General features: G+C 52.6%; 8 protein-coding genes across 8 annotated transcripts; 7 read left to right on the top strand and 1 right to left on the bottom strand.

Moving 5' to 3' along the window:
* The first annotated feature begins 280 nt into the window (after window positions 1-280).
* P152DRAFT_117005 (beta and beta-prime subunits of DNA dependent RNA-polymerase) lies at window positions 281-4,618 on the top strand. The gene has a single exon (XM_033673678.1). It carries the CDS (start codon window positions 557-559, stop codon window positions 4,193-4,195), a length of 3,639 nt encoding a protein of 1,212 aa, XP_033537928.1. The 5' UTR covers window positions 281-556; the 3' UTR covers window positions 4,196-4,618.
* A 443-nt stretch (window positions 4,619-5,061) lies between these two features.
* Window positions 5,062-7,483, top strand: P152DRAFT_116759 (FabD/lysophospholipase-like protein). The gene is made up of 3 exons (XM_033673675.1): window positions 5,062-5,385; window positions 5,447-6,017; window positions 6,072-7,483. The coding sequence occupies exons 1-3, from the start codon at window positions 5,319-5,321 to the stop codon at window positions 7,276-7,278; spliced, it is 1,845 nt and encodes a 614-aa protein (XP_033537927.1). The 5' UTR covers window positions 5,062-5,318; the 3' UTR covers window positions 7,279-7,483.
* P152DRAFT_116912 (uncharacterized protein) lies at window positions 7,470-8,734 on the top strand. Its single transcript, XM_033673677.1, has 2 exons — window positions 7,470-7,662; window positions 7,842-8,734. The coding sequence occupies exons 1-2, from the start codon at window positions 7,519-7,521 to the stop codon at window positions 8,292-8,294; spliced, it is 597 nt and encodes a 198-aa protein (XP_033537926.1). The 5' UTR covers window positions 7,470-7,518; the 3' UTR covers window positions 8,295-8,734.
* Window positions 8,735-9,520: 786 nt separating this feature from the next.
* Window positions 9,521-11,007, top strand: P152DRAFT_470330 (uncharacterized protein; the record flags this gene model as incomplete). The annotated part of the gene is made up of 2 exons (XM_033680964.1): window positions 9,521-9,722; window positions 10,712-11,007. 2 exons carry the CDS (start codon window positions 9,521-9,523, stop codon window positions 11,005-11,007), a joined length of 498 nt encoding a protein of 165 aa, XP_033537925.1.
* A 1,374-nt stretch (window positions 11,008-12,381) lies between these two features.
* P152DRAFT_454556 (uncharacterized protein) lies at window positions 12,382-12,922 on the top strand. The gene is made up of 2 exons (XM_033678611.1): window positions 12,382-12,760; window positions 12,815-12,922. Exons 1-2 carry the CDS (start codon window positions 12,633-12,635, stop codon window positions 12,849-12,851), a joined length of 165 nt encoding a protein of 54 aa, XP_033537924.1. The 5' UTR covers window positions 12,382-12,632; the 3' UTR covers window positions 12,852-12,922.
* Window positions 12,668-14,730, top strand: P152DRAFT_116851 (uncharacterized protein). Its single transcript, XM_033673676.1, has 3 exons — window positions 12,668-12,760; window positions 12,815-12,981; window positions 13,039-14,730. The coding sequence occupies exons 2-3, from the start codon at window positions 12,969-12,971 to the stop codon at window positions 14,532-14,534; spliced, it is 1,509 nt and encodes a 502-aa protein (XP_033537923.1). The 5' UTR covers window positions 12,668-12,760; window positions 12,815-12,968; the 3' UTR covers window positions 14,535-14,730.
* A 196-nt stretch (window positions 14,731-14,926) lies between these two features.
* Window positions 14,927-16,167, top strand: P152DRAFT_445968 (uncharacterized protein; the record flags this gene model as incomplete). The annotated part of the gene is made up of 2 exons (XM_033677887.1): window positions 14,927-16,029; window positions 16,092-16,167. 2 exons carry the CDS (start codon window positions 14,927-14,929, stop codon window positions 16,165-16,167), a joined length of 1,179 nt encoding a protein of 392 aa, XP_033537922.1.
* On the bottom strand, window positions 16,155-17,621 carry P152DRAFT_428252 (uncharacterized protein). The gene is made up of 3 exons (XM_033677323.1): window positions 17,383-17,621; window positions 16,343-17,324; window positions 16,155-16,290 (listed from the first exon to the last, which is right to left on the bottom strand). The coding sequence occupies exons 1-3, from the start codon at window positions 17,395-17,397 to the stop codon at window positions 16,265-16,267; spliced, it is 1,023 nt and encodes a 340-aa protein (XP_033537921.1). The 5' UTR covers window positions 17,398-17,621; the 3' UTR covers window positions 16,155-16,264.
* Between the last annotated feature and the right edge of the window lie 225 nt (window positions 17,622-17,846).

Genomic DNA, 17,846 nt, shown 5'->3' with positions numbered 1-17,846 from the left:
TCATATGTAGAAGGTAAGTAGAAGTAGTCCCATATCCATCCCTCAGGCTGGTTATTCAAATTGGACACTTCCTTATTCTCTCGAGAAAATATCTCATCTCACCTCTTGCGTATATCGGCCTACATACCCTCCTCCATCGACTGTTAAGTGGCTAAGGCATGATGATTCACTTGGCTACAGCCTGCGTAGCACTGGAGTTCGGAGCTATGGGAGCTAGGAGGGGAAGATGATGATGACATAAGATCCTGACATGGGCCAGAACGAGAAGTGGGTTGCGAGTTGCGAGTTGCGAGTTGCGACAGGGAGTGTTGACGCCTGAGGCTGCAAGGCATACAAATCTTATCGATAATCAGATTGAACAACAGAAATCTCAGGAAAATCTTTCGGTGCATGGAGATCCTCCCATGTCTCCCACCAATTGAAACCAGTGTCCAAGCAATTCCCAAGCCTATATTTACCATGAAATGAAATGACATGAGCGCACGGAAATACAGTTCCAGTGCTAGAATCAGATATTGACTCTCCCCGGCTTCGCTACCACTCCCCGCAGCCAACCATGGCGCCCTCTGCCAACGGAAAGCAGATGACGGTAACAGCACGCCCGAAACCATCTTCGAAATGGACCACGAACTTCGATACTGTCAAGCGTGAGAAGCTCTTCCGCAGTCCACCAGAGAAGACCGCCTATCCCAGCCTCGCGGAAGCCATTGCTCCCCACGTCGATTCCTTCAATGCCGCGTTCGAGGAACACGGCCTCCTCGAGCACGCCGTCGCCGATATTGGCACCAAGGTGTTCGTCGACGGGCCCCTGGACCAGGTTCTACGCCGCAACCATCTCCATGTCCGCATCGGCGAGGTCTTTCTGGAGAAGCCGCAACTCCCACCGACCAACAAGACGTCACCCCGCCGAGAAATCCTCCCGTCCGAATGTCGACAGCGGCACGCCACATACAAAGGCAGATTACGCGCACGATTGCAGTATAGGGTCAATGACGGGGACTGGGAAGAGGTCACGCGCGACCTGGGCAGCTTGCCGATCATGCTGCGGACGAAGAAGTGCCATTTGGATGGGTTCGGTCCCGCTGAGCTCGTCCAGGCCAAGGAGGAGACGGAAGAGCTAGGAGGATACTTCATCGTCAACGGCAACGAAAGAATGATCCGATTGCTGATTCAGAATCGGAGGAATTATCCGATGGCGATTACCCGGCCATCGTTCAAGAATCGAGGACTCTTGTATACGGATCACGGCATCCAGATTCGGTCCACGCGACCCGACCAAACCAGCGTCACGAACGTGCTGCATTTCCTCAGCGATGGTAACGTCATGATGCGATTTTCATGGCGAAAGAGCGAATATCTGGTGCCAGTGATGATGGTCATGAATGCCCTGGTGGATACGAACGATCGCGAGATCTTCGAGGGGGTCGTTGGACCGGCCGGATCAAAGGGGCTCGAGGACAAGCAATTCGTACTGGATCGAGCCGAATTCTTGGTCCGAGCCTACAAAGCGTACGAACTGCAAGGAAAGCACCAAGCCCGAGCGTTTCTGGGGAGTCGGTTCAAGGTCATCCTCCAGCTGCCGGAAGACGTCGACGATGATGCCGCCGGAATAGAGTTCCTGAGAAGGATCGTATTACCGCATCTCGGCAGTTTGAACGTGACGGAATCACAGAACCGAGACAAATTGCGGCTGCTGATCTTCATGGTCCGTAAGCTGTACGCGTTCGTTGGTGGAGAGTGCGCTGCCGATGACCCCGATCGAGCGACGATGCAGGAAGTCCTCCTTCCCGGGTTTCTATATTCGATGATTTTGAAAGAGCGGCTCGAAGAATGGCTCAACTCGCTCCGACCGCTGATACGAGAATGGGGCCAGTCGCACGGTTTCGCACCGTTCACCAGCGAAGATTTTCGAAAGGACTTCCTCCCCAAGATTGTTCGCAAAACGACCGAGAATCTTGGCGGTCTCCTCGACTATTTCCTTTCAACGGGGAATCTATCGAGCCCCAGCGGCCTGGACTTACAGCAAGCCTCGGGCTTCACGATCGTGGCCGAGAAGATCAACTTCTACCGCTTCATCAGCCATTTCCGAATGGTGCATCGTGGCAGCTTCTTCGCGGAATTGAAGACCACAACGGTTCGAAAACTTTTGCCCGAGAGTTGGGGGTTCCTTTGCCCTATCCATACTCCCGACGGCTCGCCCTGTGGGCTACTCAATCATCTTGCCCATAAATGCAAGATCGCAACCAAGAGCCTACCCGTGTCCAATATTCCCGGACTAATTGCACAGTTTGGCCTGAAGAGTACCTCATCCACGTCGTTGGAGGACAGCGTCGTTGTCCTCATGGATGGGAAGATTCTTGGCTTCTGTTCTCCCCAACAAGCCAAGGCCGTCCACGACTCGCTACGACATTGGAAGGTCACTGGAATGCATGATATCCCTCGGGAGCTCGAGATCGGTTATGTGCCGAATACGACAGGAGGCCAGTATCCGGGCGTCTACATTTCGTCGCAACCGCAACGGATGTATCGACCGGTCAAGTACCTGCCTGTGAACGGCCTCGACTACATCGGCACCTTCGAGCAGCCGTACATGAACATCGCCTGCACCGAACCGGAGATTTCGGGCCAATCGTCGCATGTCGAGTATGACCCAACCAACGTCCTCTCCATCGTCGCGAACATGACACCCTTTTCCGACTTCAACCAATCTCCCCGTAACATGTACCAGTGTCAGATGGGCAAGCAGACCATGGGAACGCCGAGCACGAGTCTCCGGTATCGAGGAGATAACAAGATGTACCTCCTCCAGACGGGCCAAACGCCGATTGTCCGTCCGCCGCTACATAATGAGTATGGTTTCGACAACTTTCCCAATGGCACGAATGCGGTCGTGGCGGTGATCTCCTACACCGGATATGACATGGACGACGCCATGATTATCAACAAGTCGGCACACGAGCGAGGGTTCGGATATGGGACGATTTACAAGACTAAGAAGGTGGACCTGGCGGAGAACAAAGGGAAAGGCAACACGAAGCGGATCGATAAGGTGTTTGGATTCGCTCCTGAGGGCGTGGTCTTGAACTCCTGGCGAACTACGCTTGACGAGGACGGCTTACCGATGATCGGCGCCCTCATCCACGAAGGCGACGCTCTCTGCGCGACGTACACCGTGAGCCACGACCCCGAGACCAATACCTATCGCAGCCGAGACCACACGACGGAGGTCCACCGGTACAAGGAGAGCGAATCCGGCTTCATCGACGCGGTGAAAGTACTCCTCCCCGAATCCGGCGAGGGCCCTCCGCAAGCGATATCCGTCACCATCCGCATCCCTCGCGCGCCCATCATCGGCGACAAATTCTCCTCGCGCCACGGGCAGAAGGGCGTGTGCAGCCAGAAGTTCCCCGCCATCGACCTCCCGTTCTCCGAATCTGGGATGCAGCCGGACGTGATCATCAACCCCCACGCCTTCCCGTCGCGCATGACCATCGGCATGTTCGTGGAGTCTTTAGCCGGCAAGGCAGGCGCGCTGCACGGGTTCGCGCAGGATAGTACCCCATGGCGATTCGACGAGCAGGACCGAGCCGTGGAGTACTTCGGTGACCAGCTCCGCGCCGCGGGCTACAACTACTACGGCAACGAACCGATGTACAGTGGCATCACGGGCGAGGAGCTCCACGCGGATATCTACGTCGGGCTGGTCTACTACCAGCGCCTGCGGCACATGGTCAGCGACAAATACCAGGTGCGCGCCACGGGAATCAACGACCCAGTCACGGGCCAGCCGGTCCAAGGGCGGGCGCGCGGCGGCGGGATCCGCGTGGGCGAGATGGAGCGCGACTCACTCCTCGCACACGGGACGGCGTTCCTGCTGCAGGACCGGCTGCTGAACTGCTCCGACTATACCAAGGCGTGGATCTGCAAGGCGTGCGGGCACTTCCTGGGGGTCAGTCCGACGGTCGACGGATGGGGGCAAGGAGGGGGGAAGGGGACGCAGATTGTGCGGTGTCGGTACTGTGCGAAGAAGGTGGAGGGGCGGGTCGCGAAGGCGGAGGTGTGGGAGGATGGGGAGGGGACGTTGATGACGGGCGGGACGGACGTGAGGGTGTTGGCGGTGCCGGGGGTGTTGAAGTATTTGGACGTGGAACTGATGAGCATGGGGGTGAAGATGAAGTTCAAGGTGGGACCTTGATGATGATCGCTTGGTTTCGTTGTCAATACAGTCGTGTGGTATATCTTGTGGGGAAGCCGAGAATCGATATCATCAGGGACAGGGCGAGCATCTGGCATTGCGGGGTGTTATGGAGGGGGGGTATCAATTAAGGGTTTCTAGATACGTTAGGGTCGTGATTTTGTGTCTAATGAAAAGGTTCTGAGTATGGAGCATTTTGATTTAAGGACTATACAGCGTCGGGTATAAGAAACGATGGAGAGCGGTACGGCATAGTGACTGAAAGATGCACGATCGGTAGACTGGGAGAGGATGTGATACACAAGTTGGTTGGCCATCCATTCGGTCGCGGCTCCTGTTCCTTGAAGAGTCGAAGGGGACTCTACTCCTGTCAGCTGTACCTATATAAGAAAGCCACAGCTTTGCTCCGTACCGATCATGAATCCAACGACGATACGGAAAAGAATGCCGAAGCGAAGGTGACGATAGACCAAGTCATGCACAGCCACAATACGAAAACGTCACCAGGGCAGATCCCGCTGCCAATCATCCACCATTGCCTAGAAACTGTACAACTTTCGCCTTCACGCTCTCCAAGGATTCCTCTGCTATTCTTCAAGGATTCCTAGTTCTCTCCCGTAGCCTGCATGTTGGTCATATTCGCCTTGTCAGCCCAAGGTTGATAGAATTCCATCCGTCGTTACCTATTCTTCCTATTCCATTCACTTCTCCATGCTATCTGACATACGCTTGTGTGTGCTTTTCACTTAAGTCCTTGACCTTCCGACTTCCCAGTCGTTATATCTACCTTACTATCGCTTCGCACGTGGGGCAAACACGGACGTCACCTCTAAGCGCTGATCATCACATCCGTGGTAAACCCGAAGAAGGAATCCTCGCGACCATAGCCCGATCTGACGAAGCAACGACATTATTCCTGGATTTTCCCTGGATATACTACATACCTAAGAGGCGCTTTGGTTGAAAGGGCACTCAGGATCAGTTTCACCTCACGAGCGCTTCCATCAACTCCGACGCGAGCGAGACATTTATATTGCGCCTATCAGGCTGTACTGCTGCAGGATTGGCGGTATCGCAAACCAAATTCGATCGCTCCTCTGGGAACTCGGTTCTCCATCCAAACATGGAGGCCTCCGGGCTCCGCAGAAAAGACACGACAAAAGGCCCGCCGCTTCGAATATTGTCATTAGGTATGTTAGCGCAAACTTGCGATAGTCTGAACTCGGACCTGACACTAACATATCTTCGCAGATGGCGGTGGCGTACGGGGATATTCTATGCTCATCCTCCTTCAAGAACTGATGCACCGGACATTCGTCGAAATCGAAGGCCGCGCTCCGAAGCGACACGAGATTCCCAAACCATGCGATCATTTTGATCTGATTGCGGGAACGGGGACTGGCGGGTTGATCGCGTTGATGTTGGGTCGCCTACGGCTGGACATTGAGACTTGCAAAGATCTCTACGTGCGGTTGACCAAGCGCGTCTTCGAAACCGACAAGACCATTGCCGGAATCCCGTACCGCAGCACTTTGTTCAAGGCCGCGAAACTCGAGGAGGCGATCCGAGAGTGCGTGAGGGACCATACGCTATACGCAGATGAAGGGAATGACGATGAAGATGCGCCAGACGCGCCATCACCCACCCGAGATAGTCTGGACGTTAGGATGCCTGGATCCGCAGGTCCTCAGCGGACATTTAGCAATGCAAGTCGATACAGTCAGATCGGCACCTCGCCCCAGCGATATAGCCTTGGGGGATTCTCAAGATGGGGAAACCCGAACACACTTCTATATGATCGAAGAGAAAACAGGACGAAAACGTGAGTACTTATCCGTTCATCCTGACCAATGGTTGTCTAACAGCTCTTTTTCAGCGCTGTAACAGCAGTCTACCGAGGACAATCTCGATCCGGTTCAACTAGTCTCCTCCGAAGCTACGATTCTCGAAAGGAGCCAGCTCCGGAATTCGATTGCACCATCTGGCAAGCCGGTCGGGCGACCTCTGCAATCGGCCTTGCTTTCAAGCCTATCCAGATCGGACAATCCGTCTTCCACGACGACGGGGTTGGCAAATACAACCCTGCCCCACAAATTCTCGATGAAGCTGTTTGCAACGAATGGCCCGGCCGCGAAGTCGGATTATTCGTATCCATCGGAACAGGCAAACGTCCTTCAGGGACAAGTTCGCAGCAACAACTCTGGTGGGAGGGCTTCGTGGGGCCGACAATTGGGGAGTTTGCCGAAGCGCGGCGAAGACTGATGCAAAAGATCGAAGAGTGCGAAGACATTCACCACTACGTGTTGAAAGAGCACCTTGCACGTCGCGGCGTCAACGTGGAAAACTACTACCGCCTCAACGTCGAAGTGGGTGTTGGTGAATTCGGCATGAATGAGTGGAACCGACTCGCCGACATCAGTACAAACACCCGGATGTATCTGGCGAAAGACAAGGTGCAATCGATGAATCTTGATGCCGCCGCGAAGCTGGCTCGCATCCACCGCGCAAAGCAGCGCTGGGAGCGCATAGCGCGACCAGATCAACAGCAACCCCAAGACTGGAGTAACTTCTCCAAATGGGGACCATTTCGCCCTCCAGTTGGGGCTATCGCGGAGGTCCCACCACCAAGCAACCCCATCGCCATCGAGCTCCCTGCCGAAGATGTCGCCCTTCCCCCACATCAATCCCAACCTCCCTCAATCAACTTTTCTGCCCCTCCGCCGTTCCACCCCCCATTACCCCCACGACCGCCAACTGCCGACTCCGGGAAGTTTGCCGTAATATCATCCGACGAATACCCCCAGCCCGTTCAATCGCATCCCGACACCCTCCCGCACCATCCAGCACCCATCGGCGGGACGCACATCGCTCCGCAGTCATTACCGCCACCGCCACCGCGAAGGTCCAACGATCAGAGAAGAAGCGGGGAGGAACAACGACCCGGGGCCGGCTTACCACCGCCTATCCCGCCGAAAACACCAATTCCGGGGGCGTCAAGACCGAGCCCGCGGTTACCGTATCCCGATGCAGACGGACCACCGCCTATGGTCAATCGCGGACGAAAACCGGAATTCAGAGGTTAAAATGTTGCATCCCTTAGCATTGCACGTCCTTTTCTAGTCTCGGCGATTCGTGCAGCCACTGGCGCTTGGTTTGGGGCAATGTACGTGGGCTCAAATTGATGAGCTTCATTTTGCTTTTTTCTAGATACCTCCTTCGCATGGGTTTCAGGTTCATGTGTGATGATAGCAGATCCGGATTGATGATGGTTATTATGACTTACGGAAGCACGACTATTGTATTGAAATACGAATACCTACGGTATGGCTTCCACTAGCATATCACATACCCGTGCACTATTTCAGGAGAACACGTTTTTCGGCGTTGTGATTGAATCTGATGTTATGATTTGGGGATTCTATTTTCATTTGAGAGAAATAGGAAATTTTACTTGCCTCATTCTATTAGTACGTTCATGGCCCAGGATATTTGCTTACCTTGGCGATGTTGCAGGACTTAGGACTCGACTTCGCATTTTCGAGCCTGATTCCATTCTGCTCCCCTTTCTCAGTCTTCTTACCTCACTGCTACTCCGCAGAAGCTCACTCCGGCGGCCTAGCATCAGTTGGGCTAACGATGTCCGAAGTGGATAAACCCTGTACCCAAGCACATCGAATGTGCCCTCGAAATATACAGGAGGATCGAACTTCCCAACCTCTTCCTGCGGATCGGTAGTGTGCGAGACACCCGTCAGGACGAGCCTGACATTTATTTCAAGATGCGAGTTCTTGAGCTCCCCTTCGTGCTTCTCCTCCTTCTTCCTCCGCCTCCCGGCGCTACGTGCTTGCATCTCATTGCTCAGGTAACGGCTGATAGAATTGGGAATCGTGGCTGCTGTGGCCAGCGAGGATTTCGCCGCCTTGTGGGTTTCGCTTTTCAGCAGCTTCGTGCGGAGGTCTTCATACTTGACCCCGTAGGGAATCTGGGGTTTGCCGGGCCAGCCTTTCTTCGACCCGTGCTCCCAGAGAAGCAGATAGCGAATGACGAGGCGGCTTTTGACGATCACACAGACGATTTCGGACATATCCAGGCCCGGTAGGTGCAAGATGCCGGGCATTCGGGCGGTCCATGTCGTGGGGGAAGCGGTCGGTAGCTCCCCCCCGAGCCGTGCCGGAGCTGGCGACGACTGAGGTACATTGGCAGCCTCGTGATTGTTAACGTGGACTGCAGTATGAATAGGATCCCATTTGCCTTTAGGGTCAAGCAGCAGCAATTGGCAGCGGATGATGAAGGCCTGGGGTTGATTTTGGTTGATCCAATCCAGCAACGGCCGGTACACGACAGTCCAGGAAATGTCATCCGGTTTGGCACTCCCGACCCATATTGAGCCGGTCAGGCGGACTGGATTTGTCAGTGAGTAATCTGGCGCGGATTCCATGGGGCCTTTCGGCACGGGAGCCGTACCTCTTCGTTGTGTATTCCTGATACAAAAAGAGGCGGTGTCGGGCTCGGTCTTGATTGACTCTGACTGTTGAGTTTTTAACTGAAGAAATAAAATAACAAGGGAGTTTACGACGGTTATATAACCAAATATCAATTACCAGGATGAGACCGCAGTCCCGCAGTGGGCACAATGCTGACTAATCGACACGGGGCCAGCCGGCCAGGGGGCGTCGCTCTAGAGTAGTGGGAGCCCCGCATGGGCCTCGCCGAGAGGCAGTTAATATAAGCGACCTTCCGTCTACAGTTAATGAAGCATACGAAGCGATTCTTACAAAAATCGAAGAGGAGGATCGACCACAAGCACGGAAATTGCTCTCTATCGTTGTTGGAGTAACCAGGCCTCTTACACTAAGGGAAATAAACATAGCTCTGACTATAGAAGACCGTCATCGCTCCTACAACGATCTTGAACCTGACCTTGACGATGAAGCGAGGTTGAAGCGTCGGTGAGACACCTCTGCGGGCTCTTTGTGACTAGTAAATCGAAAGGTCTATCTGATCCACCAGACCGCAAAAGAATTCCTTCTTGCGAAGAGTGAGACCGCTGCTATTGGATGGAAGCATTCTCTTGTTCCAACGGATTCTGAGACCCTTATGGCCAGAGCATGCCTTACATGTCTTTCGTTCACTGAATTTGATGGAGCGACAGATCAGATCTCTGCAGAAGTCAAAGACGGCTACTTAGATTATGCCGCAGGTTCTTGGGCTACCCACTACCGAAATGCATAGTATAGTGCAGCTGAGAAAATGTTGCACTTGATTTCCAGAGTCTGCGATAACCGATCCTAGCGGTTCAAGACTTGGTTTGATGTGTACTGGCAGATGGCTTACCAGTGGCACCCTATTCCAGAGTTCACAAGCATTCTGATGGTAGAGTCATATTTTGGGCACGAGGGTATCGTCAAGGTGCTGCTCGAGGCCAAGGCCGACGTCGACTCGAAGGATGACGACGGTAGGACGCCGCTGTGGTGGGCGGCCGTGAACGGGCACGAGCGTATCGTCAAGCTGCTGGAGTCCTTCAGTGGTATATCATTTTCAGCCTCTTCCCCACCCACCACCTAAAGTCATCCACGCTCTTAAATATTCTGTATAATTTAGACAAGAACTGCTATTGCTTTGAAATCAATCTGCTGTAAATTCCATGCGGTTCTCGGATTGGTAATAATCGTTGATTTGATGTGTCCAGTGATATACCCACTTGACAGTCAAATGGCTTTCGTTGCCACCATACTCTCTGCATTTTAACAGCGTTCTTTTGAGGCCAGCTTCAGCTCAATCCCTGTTTAGCTTTAAGATCATTTAAATAAAGCGTATGGAAGACATCCGTGCGCTGAGAAGAATCCAAAATGTAATACCGGAAACCGAATCTCCTCGCGACTGTAAACAATTCGACTGGCTTCCCGTCTGACGCTGACATGACCGACTTTTGAGAGACTCGATCCACAGGAAGACCATTTGATTTAATGCGACTTTGTTAGCCTGAACAATGGCACTACTAGCAGCAGTATGATGAAAGCGGCTCCTATACTGCTCTGCCATTGTAGTTGGATACGATGGCACCGCACCTCGTGCATCTAAGCAGCTAACTTCAGCGATAGATGAAGCCGTCTTTTACTTCTCTTTAGAACAGTAGTTCCTCTTCAAAAAGAACACACAAAAATGAATCTTCTAGCTCTCCTGGCCCTCCTTCGGGAGAAGAGCGACAGGATAAAGGAGCGTAAGAAAAAAGTCAGCGGACTGGCAGCTGGACTAGTAGCTCGACTAGTAGCTCGACTAGTAGCTCGCAGATTTCACTTCTTAGTAACATTCGTCGAACTCCAACCACCTCTTCCACGAGCACTGATCCGACGCCCTCGGCGATTTCATACTGGTCACTACTTGATGGGCCGGCTATCAGACGTCCGGCCACCCAGCCTTCTCCCAGGCCTCCGGGCATGGACAAGGCTTCGAGTTCCTTCGGTCTTTGGTCGCATAGCGAGCCGGCCACCATCCATCCCACCACTAAACCTCCAGTCACCAGGCCTCCAGTCTCCACCCCTCCGGTCACTGAGCCTCCAAGCACCGCACCGCCAGCCATCGAACGTCTCAACGTTTCGTCTCTGGCGTTGGCGCTGGAGAACTTAGACGAAAATGGCTACATCTCTGGGACCACACTTCTCCGAACGGCTGCGATCTTGGCCGCCCGTGGCACGGAAGTCACCCCCGAATTTGTTGAGACCCTGAGCCGATTGAGGCTCCACGAGGAAGTCATTGTCGACGGGATTATACGCCTGCTCGAAGTTCTCGTTCATACCTGGGAGGACGGTTAGACGGTTCGTCTAGCTTTGAGTGAGCTCCCTTGCCTCCCTAGGAGCGCGCCCATAGGAATTTGGACTCTGCGCGAGATCCTTTCGCAATTCCAGTTCGTTGGGGAGGTCGGCGACTTCGTGGAGGCGTTGGCTCTGGTCAGTCTCTCCGGCAACAAGTAGTCTTCTGGGGATGCCGCAGCATTGACGATCACCGCCTTGTCTGAGAATACGTTCGACGGGGAGGTGGTCGAGATGCTGACAAATCTACTCACCTACTTCGAACTCGAGTTATCCTGGAAAACGGAGCATGGAATGGTTTGATATCTGTACCCGCAAAGAATAGAATGAAATTGACTTCGGGCCGGATATTGTGCCTGATTTTCTTATTTCCTTGTTTTTCGGTTAGATTAATGGCTCCTGGAGAGTCTCGTTAGAGCAAGCACGAATGGATTCCTTATGCTCATATCCTTGTCCAAGTTGAATGCGCGCATAAAAGACACAAAGAATTGTACTATTGATGATGTGGTGTCAGCTTTGCTCGTTGACTCTGTCCTCCGTATTGTAGGCAACCATCCCAGATGTGCAGCGCAGGTTGTGTTGTAGAAACCATGGAAATGATAGAACATGAGTGCGAATTGAAATGGTTCGACTGGATCAACTGCCGAGAGAATATTATTAGATGAGCCTGTAGTCGTAATGGATTCAAGCAGTCGACGCTCGATGGGGTATCTAAGAGGTAGTTCTAGTTGTGTCGTTAAGACTGAAGCCTCCCATCATGATCGCGTAAAATGGACAAATTGAAGCGCGCAAAACCTGGATTCTTGAGTGACTTTCACCAACAGGGCCGCCTACATAGTAAAGCAAGAGCAGATCGAGGACAAACGGAGGGAAAAATATGTTGTACTGAGGATTGATATTCGGAAGGATCAACATGCGTGACAGCGTAACATACCTGACAGGTAATGTACCGCAACCGGCAAAATCCAGGCGGTATCACTCACACCAGCTCTTCCACCAAGCGTCGCACCAGGCGATGACAAGATTGAAAAGATTATTTTGGTAGCCATCAAAAATTCCGCCGCTCAGGCCCCCGAAGGAGACTGATACTAGCCCACCTCCGCGATGTGCAATGCAGGGCAGTCTAGCAAGCCGCCGTCTTCTTGATCACGGCGTCGCTGCAACAAGGTAAGTATGAAGAAGAAGAAGAAAAAGAAAAGGAAAGAGTGGAAGTTGGGCGGCTTTTATGGACAGGTTGGAACCCGATTAGGGTTAGCTCCATCACTGGTGGGGCTATGTGACGCTAAACCGGATTGGGCAGGAAACACAACGTGAATCAAGACTTGATTCGAGTTGGAAATGGACAGAAACACAGTGAATGGAACAAACACAGCAAATTGAAGGTCGAAATTGGATTCGTGGACGGCGGAAATCATGAATTTAGTTTGGAATTTGGATCCGACTGCGCCTCCGCGATTTCCTTAAGGCACTAAATGAAATTATATCAAGGCAACGAGGCAAGGCATTGACATAAGGCCACAAGGCGTCCTTCGACTTCCCTCCACCATCAATCTCCAAGTGTTCCACGGCAGTCAAGATTTCATGACTGTTGATTGCTGAACCATTTGATCTACCACACCGACATCACGATGAACAACGAACAGTTTAGGCGACTATTACAGGAGAACTCCTCCAACGGTAAGCCGAAGGGCTCCAATGGGGGACCGCCACCCTCATCGCTTGGCTCCCGATCAAGGGCCTCCTTCCCCATGACACCGTAAGTGCTGCATTCCCAAGCACTCCGTAGATGCAGAGATTGATGGTCGTGAAGATGTATACCTCCGGGGCTTAAGGAACTACAGACGTGATTTAGTAGTGGCGCTAGCTCTGTCTAGAGTTCACAGATTGGCGATAGCATATACCCCTTCCTTCCCTGGCAGCAGTTGCTCTAAGCTACTCAGTATATATTTGTCTAGCTCGCGGAGATGTATGTCAAAGGTATTGACCATCAATTTCTGCATTCACAGAGTGACCGTACTACAACATTTTGGGCAGTGATTCTGACCTGCTTCAGTCGATCAGTCAAAGGCACAACTGTCCCCAACATCGCCGCCCAAATAGCCGCTCAAGGCGGACGACCACCGACCGCGAAATACAAATCTTCAGCTGCCCCGAAGGGTACAAAATACGCCGACGGATACCGCGATCGTGCTCTCGATCGACGAACAGCTGAGGAGGTTGAGAATGACGATCGGACGGAGCGCATCGCCGCCCTGGAGAAGTCGTTCAAGGATGGCGACATTGACGAGGAGACATTCGAACGACTCCGCGATGAGATAACCGGAGGCGATATTAGCACGACACATCTTATCAAGGGCTTAGATCGAAGGCTGTTGGAGAGGGTTAGGAGGGGTGAGGATGTTTACTCGACAATGAGTCCCTCGGGCCAGTCTGAGAACGATCGCCCACAAGGCGAGGGCGGTGTAGAGGGCGTGGATGAAGAGTTAGAGGCAATGCTAGACAAAGACATTGCGCCGCTACAACAAGAGAAGAAAGAGAAGAAGGGCCAACTTGCCATTGGCGGAGCGAAGCGGAAAAGAGACGCCATCCTAGCCGAGCTGAAGGCGAGTCGAAAGGCCGCGGCAGAAGCAAAGGCTGCACAGGCGCCACAGCTCGGGACGAAATTCAAAAGGATTGGGCACACTCAAGAGTCGCAACGGCTGGAGGTTGATAACAGAGGCAGGGAAGTCCTCATTATCGTTGACGAAGATGGAAACGAGAAGCGGAAATACCGGAAAATCAAAGACGTGCCTACGAGTGAGCTCCTGATGCCAGAGAATGGGGCCAAGCCTCTGGGTATGGTAGTACCTGAAGGCTTCGAAGCACTAGCTCCAGTGAGCGATGAGGATGACGATATATTCACCGGTGTGGGCGCGGAGTACAACCCTCTGGCAGGAGCGGCAGATGACTCAGATTCTAATGAGTCTGATGAAGGAGAAGTCGAGCAGAGGCCTGGAATATATGAAGACTTATTTGAGGAGGAAGATTTGTCTGCGGAAGAAGACATTCCGGTCGACTCAACCAAAGCCAAGCCGGAAGTCCCTGCCAAACGCAACTATTTCCAGGATTCTGCACCCGAAGACCCGTCCACTACTAGAATCGACCCCATGCATGATCCAGTCCTACTTGCTGCACTTCGAAAACCCCGTCGACAATCACGATCACCTCCGCCCCCTTCAGATCCCGAAGAAGCAGCGCGCCTCAAACGCCGTGCAGAGATGCTGGCGACGAATGACCGGGATATGGAGGACATCGATCTTGGGTTTGGCGGGAGTCGTTTCGAAGATGCCGAAGATATGGACGAGCGAAAAATCAAGCTCAGCAAATGGAAGGGGGATGCGGGAGCAGAGGATGAAGATGACGACGATGACCGTGCTGCGGGAGGGAAGAAAGAGAAGAAAGACAAAAGACGCAGGAAACGGAAGGGGGATAAGAACAGTGTTGCCGATGTCATGAGTGTGATTGAGGGTAGAAAAAACAAGCCCAAGTAAAGGTATCGCTCGTTTGGCTGAATTATTGCCACGCAGCGTCTTATTTGGTTCTACCAATGCATACTCAATGACTACGGAATCCATTATCTTCCAATTTGAATTTGCTCGGCTCAGGTTTGTTAGTCGTGGGACAACTACTATCACTCCACATATCGCACATGATTGCAGAATCCGGCAAACATGATCAATCACGATTCCGTTTGAAGCCAATCCATATCTTGCGTTCAGAGCAACAAAAATGCAATCATTCATGATGGATTTAAATACGGCACTGTTTTAGCGCCAACCGGTCCAATTCACTTGTTCTCCCACTGATCCGCTCCGGTTATTGTGTCATTGCTAATTACTACCTCACCTTAGTACTGACATCGCTCCTATCTCAGGAATCCGAAATGCATCCTTGGCCATGGCCTCCGCCTCTACCTTCACCGTTTCCTCCGGATCCTCGCCAGTATCCGGGACCTTTCCTCCCTCCGAATGTCCCACCGGCGCCATATCCACCGTTTCTCAACGGGGTACCACCTCCACCCTTCATGAACATGCCAGCAGCGAACCACTGGCGAGCGCATTCTGGCTTCACTCACATGCCCAGCCATTTTGCCGCCATGCATCAGATCTTCGCGCCGCCGTCGCTCGAGCTCTCTGACAACGATGATCTACGCGAGGAGGGACAACGGGAACGCTCGTCCGCGCCGTCGCTCCAGCAGCTTTTCAATGGGGCGCCATCGATCACGGAGATCGAAGAGTCGGACACGGAGGAGTATGTTCCATCGCGCCAGAGGCGGACTCCGGAGTCCATCGCTACCATCAATGCCCAACACCCAAAAGCCAGTGCCGGTGTTCCTTTTGTCAAAGCAGCAAAGAAGCTCAATCTGGCTTCACAGGATGCCTTAGTGTTCTATACACAGTTCTACCGAGGATATGAAAAAGAAGTGGCACCTCTCCGTTCGTATGCGGACGAAGGCTCCTTGAAGGCGATCTGGCGCCAAAAGGTGAATCCTCTCCGCCGTCGAACAAGTAACGGAAGCCCGAGGACGGTGTGGAGTGGTACCACGAGGGTTGGCACGGAGAGCTACAGGAAAGACTATCACTCTGCAACCGGAAAGACTGAGTCCATAGGGCGTACTGAGGTCGACAGCGAGGATTCAGACCGACGATCGTCAAAGAAAATGTTCGAGTCGGTCACGGAGAAGCTCTTGGTCAGCCTTCTGGAACTCGCACGAGCTCGCATCAAACACGACGAATGGCTTTACATTGCACTATCCGGTCAGCAATCGGAGTCGAAGGCAGTGCTGAGGGTGGATGAGATGCGACGCATTGTTAGAAAGGTCGGTCAAGCTTATAGCGAAGTGCAAGAGCTAGTCCAAGCTGCACGAGAGCGCCCAGAGCGGATGGTCCCGCTCATACGAGAGATTCGTTTGATCGAAAGTATTATTGGAGCGACTCTGCAAGGTCGTAGCGGGCGCATCACTCCTGAAGCACGAAACGGAAGCAGGTACGTGGGACGATATCAGTGGGAAGCACCGTGAATGAGCACGATGCTAATGGGACGAATAGCGCCGGACGAGACTACGCCGCCGATGAATGTGTTTGCCCTACAGAGGCAACTGAAGGCGAGGCTCAGTTTGATTGATGATTACCGGAAGCAGGATGGCACTTAAAACCGGGACACTGAGAATGATCAACAGGGTGGAATGGTTTCTGAAAATCGTGGGCTTCAGAACACAGGTCTATGTGAACTCGGCCATAGGCCAATCTAAGAGCACGGTTAGCTAATGTTGACATGTGGAAATGGAACTGGAAATTACCCATTCCCGTCCTCGTCTGATTTCGAAGCGTGACCGACACCTCGTCGCCGACCTTGATTATTCCCCCAGAGTTCCTTTCTAAATAGCCGTATCTCCCAAAGACTGGACTGTACTTTTTCGACCCGTCGACCCGTCGATCTTTCTGCAACTTCTTCAAAACCTGACCTTCCTCCCCAGTCCCCATCTTACCAGTACCGTAGTCGATGTTGAGGCTCTTGCACCGAACGCAATTCTGAGGCAATCTCACAACCGCCGTCGCCGCAGAGGTGGTCGAGGAATCGCCCGAAACTGTGATCTCGCCCCAGAAATCCTCTTCGAACGGCTCGGGTGCCCCTTCGATGACAATGTTCGGCCGAAATTTCGTCTCGTCCATGACCACACCATCCGGAAGCCTTTGAGATACGTTCTGCACCGACGTGTCGGACACGACGAGGTAGGAAGCGCAATCTTGAAATGTGAGCTTCTCCACGGGCTCGCCAGTAATCCCAACTGCCGACGTAACACGCGAGAGCCACGACTTGGGCGCATCTGGATTCGACGTTTTCATGAGAACATCCCGGGAATTGTCGCCAATGTAGGCGAAAATGACGGGAAACCCAAAGCATTCGCCGAACCAGGAATTAAAGGTTTCTCCCATGTTGTATGCTGGCGTCGACGTGTTCCACATCCGGACATGAAGTGAACCGAGTTCGGACACGTCGGGTTCTAGTGGTACCCTCAACTGTTTCGAAGACTTTCCGGGAGGTCTATAGTCTACGACGATTTCAGTCGTACCGTCTCCTGTTGCTTCCAGAGAGGTGATGAAGAGCGACATCTCCGGAAAGTGTGGAACATGCATCGTTTTCGTGGAGTCTGCCGCTCCATCCACCCCAGAGATGACCTTCAGCAACATGAATGAACGATCGTGGGGAAATCCAAGTCTTGTGGCAAGTGCTTCATCAATAGAAATGCCCCTGAGGGACTTGATCGGGTATAGGTAGAGCTTGTCGGTTCTATCGTCAGTATGACGATAGCATATCTTCCAATTATGGTCGACATACAGATTTTATCCTCATCTTGGCAGCCGTTGCGATCTAATTCAGAGATAATCTACGTCTGCGGCAATGAAAATAAAGGCACTCCAAGTTATATGTTCTTGAGGTTAGCAAGCACAGGCGCATATATAAGTAAGTGCCCTGAAGACCCTGATGGAAACTTGTAATGTCTGAGGACCATATCGCGACCGAATACCAGTAGGGCATAGATAGGAGACCTTGACCCAAAGCGGTAAAAGTATCACATTCCTAGGTATGAGCTACAGAAAGCGTAAAATTCCCCGCTCGAGTCTAGCCGGAGTCCCCATCTTTAGGTTAGCTGGAGCGGAGACTAATCAGACCTTCGGAAAGCAGAGTAAGAACTGCGAAATCCACCTTCATAGTCCATGTACTCATCTCAAGGAACGGCAGCTCTAGACCCTCAAGAACTCATGAATAATGTCCCAGATTCTGCGGCGCATTATACCATT

Source organism: Eremomyces bilateralis (assembly GCF_010015585.1).
Source record: "Eremomyces bilateralis CBS 781.70 unplaced genomic scaffold P152scaffold_2, whole genome shotgun sequence".
NCBI lineage: Eukaryota > Fungi > Ascomycota > Dothideomycetes > Eremomycetales > Eremomycetaceae > Eremomyces > Eremomyces bilateralis.
Note: the sequence above shows the minus strand (reverse complement) of the source record. Positions and strands in the feature narration are given on the sequence as shown.

What these genes read in the sequence shown, in the direction of transcription:
- P152DRAFT_117005 (XM_033673678.1), top strand. Translation starts at nt 557, where the DNA reads ATGGCGCCCTCTGCCAACGGAAAGCAGATGACGGTAACAGCACGCCCG.
- P152DRAFT_116759 (XM_033673675.1), top strand. Translation starts at nt 5,319, where the DNA reads ATGGAGGCCTCCGGGCTCCGCAGAAAAGACACGACAAAAGGCCCGCCG. An exon ending in GCTTCGAATATTGTCATTAG is followed by an intron (nt 5,386 to 5,446) that starts GTATGTTAGCGC and finishes ATATCTTCGCAG; the next exon opens with ATGGCGGTGGCGTACGGGGA. An exon ending in AGAGAAAACAGGACGAAAAC is followed by an intron (nt 6,018 to 6,071) that starts GTGAGTACTTAT and finishes GCTCTTTTTCAG; the next exon opens with CGCTGTAACAGCAGTCTACC.
- P152DRAFT_116912 (XM_033673677.1), top strand. Translation starts at nt 7,519, where the DNA reads ATGGCTTCCACTAGCATATCACATACCCGTGCACTATTTCAGGAGAAC. An exon ending in TTACTTGCCTCATTCTATTA is followed by an intron (nt 7,663 to 7,841) that starts GTACGTTCATGG and finishes CGATGTCCGAAG; the next exon opens with TGGATAAACCCTGTACCCAA.
- P152DRAFT_454556 (XM_033678611.1), top strand. Translation starts at nt 12,633, where the DNA reads ATGAACAACGAACAGTTTAGGCGACTATTACAGGAGAACTCCTCCAAC. An exon ending in GCCTCCTTCCCCATGACACC is followed by an intron (nt 12,761 to 12,814) that starts GTAAGTGCTGCA and finishes ATGGTCGTGAAG; the next exon opens with ATGTATACCTCCGGGGCTTA.
- P152DRAFT_428252 (XM_033677323.1), bottom strand. An exon ending in TCAGACGAGGACGGGAATGG is followed by an intron (nt 16,291 to 16,342) that starts GTAATTTCCAGT and finishes CCGTGCTCTTAG; the next exon opens with ATTGGCCTATGGCCGAGTTC.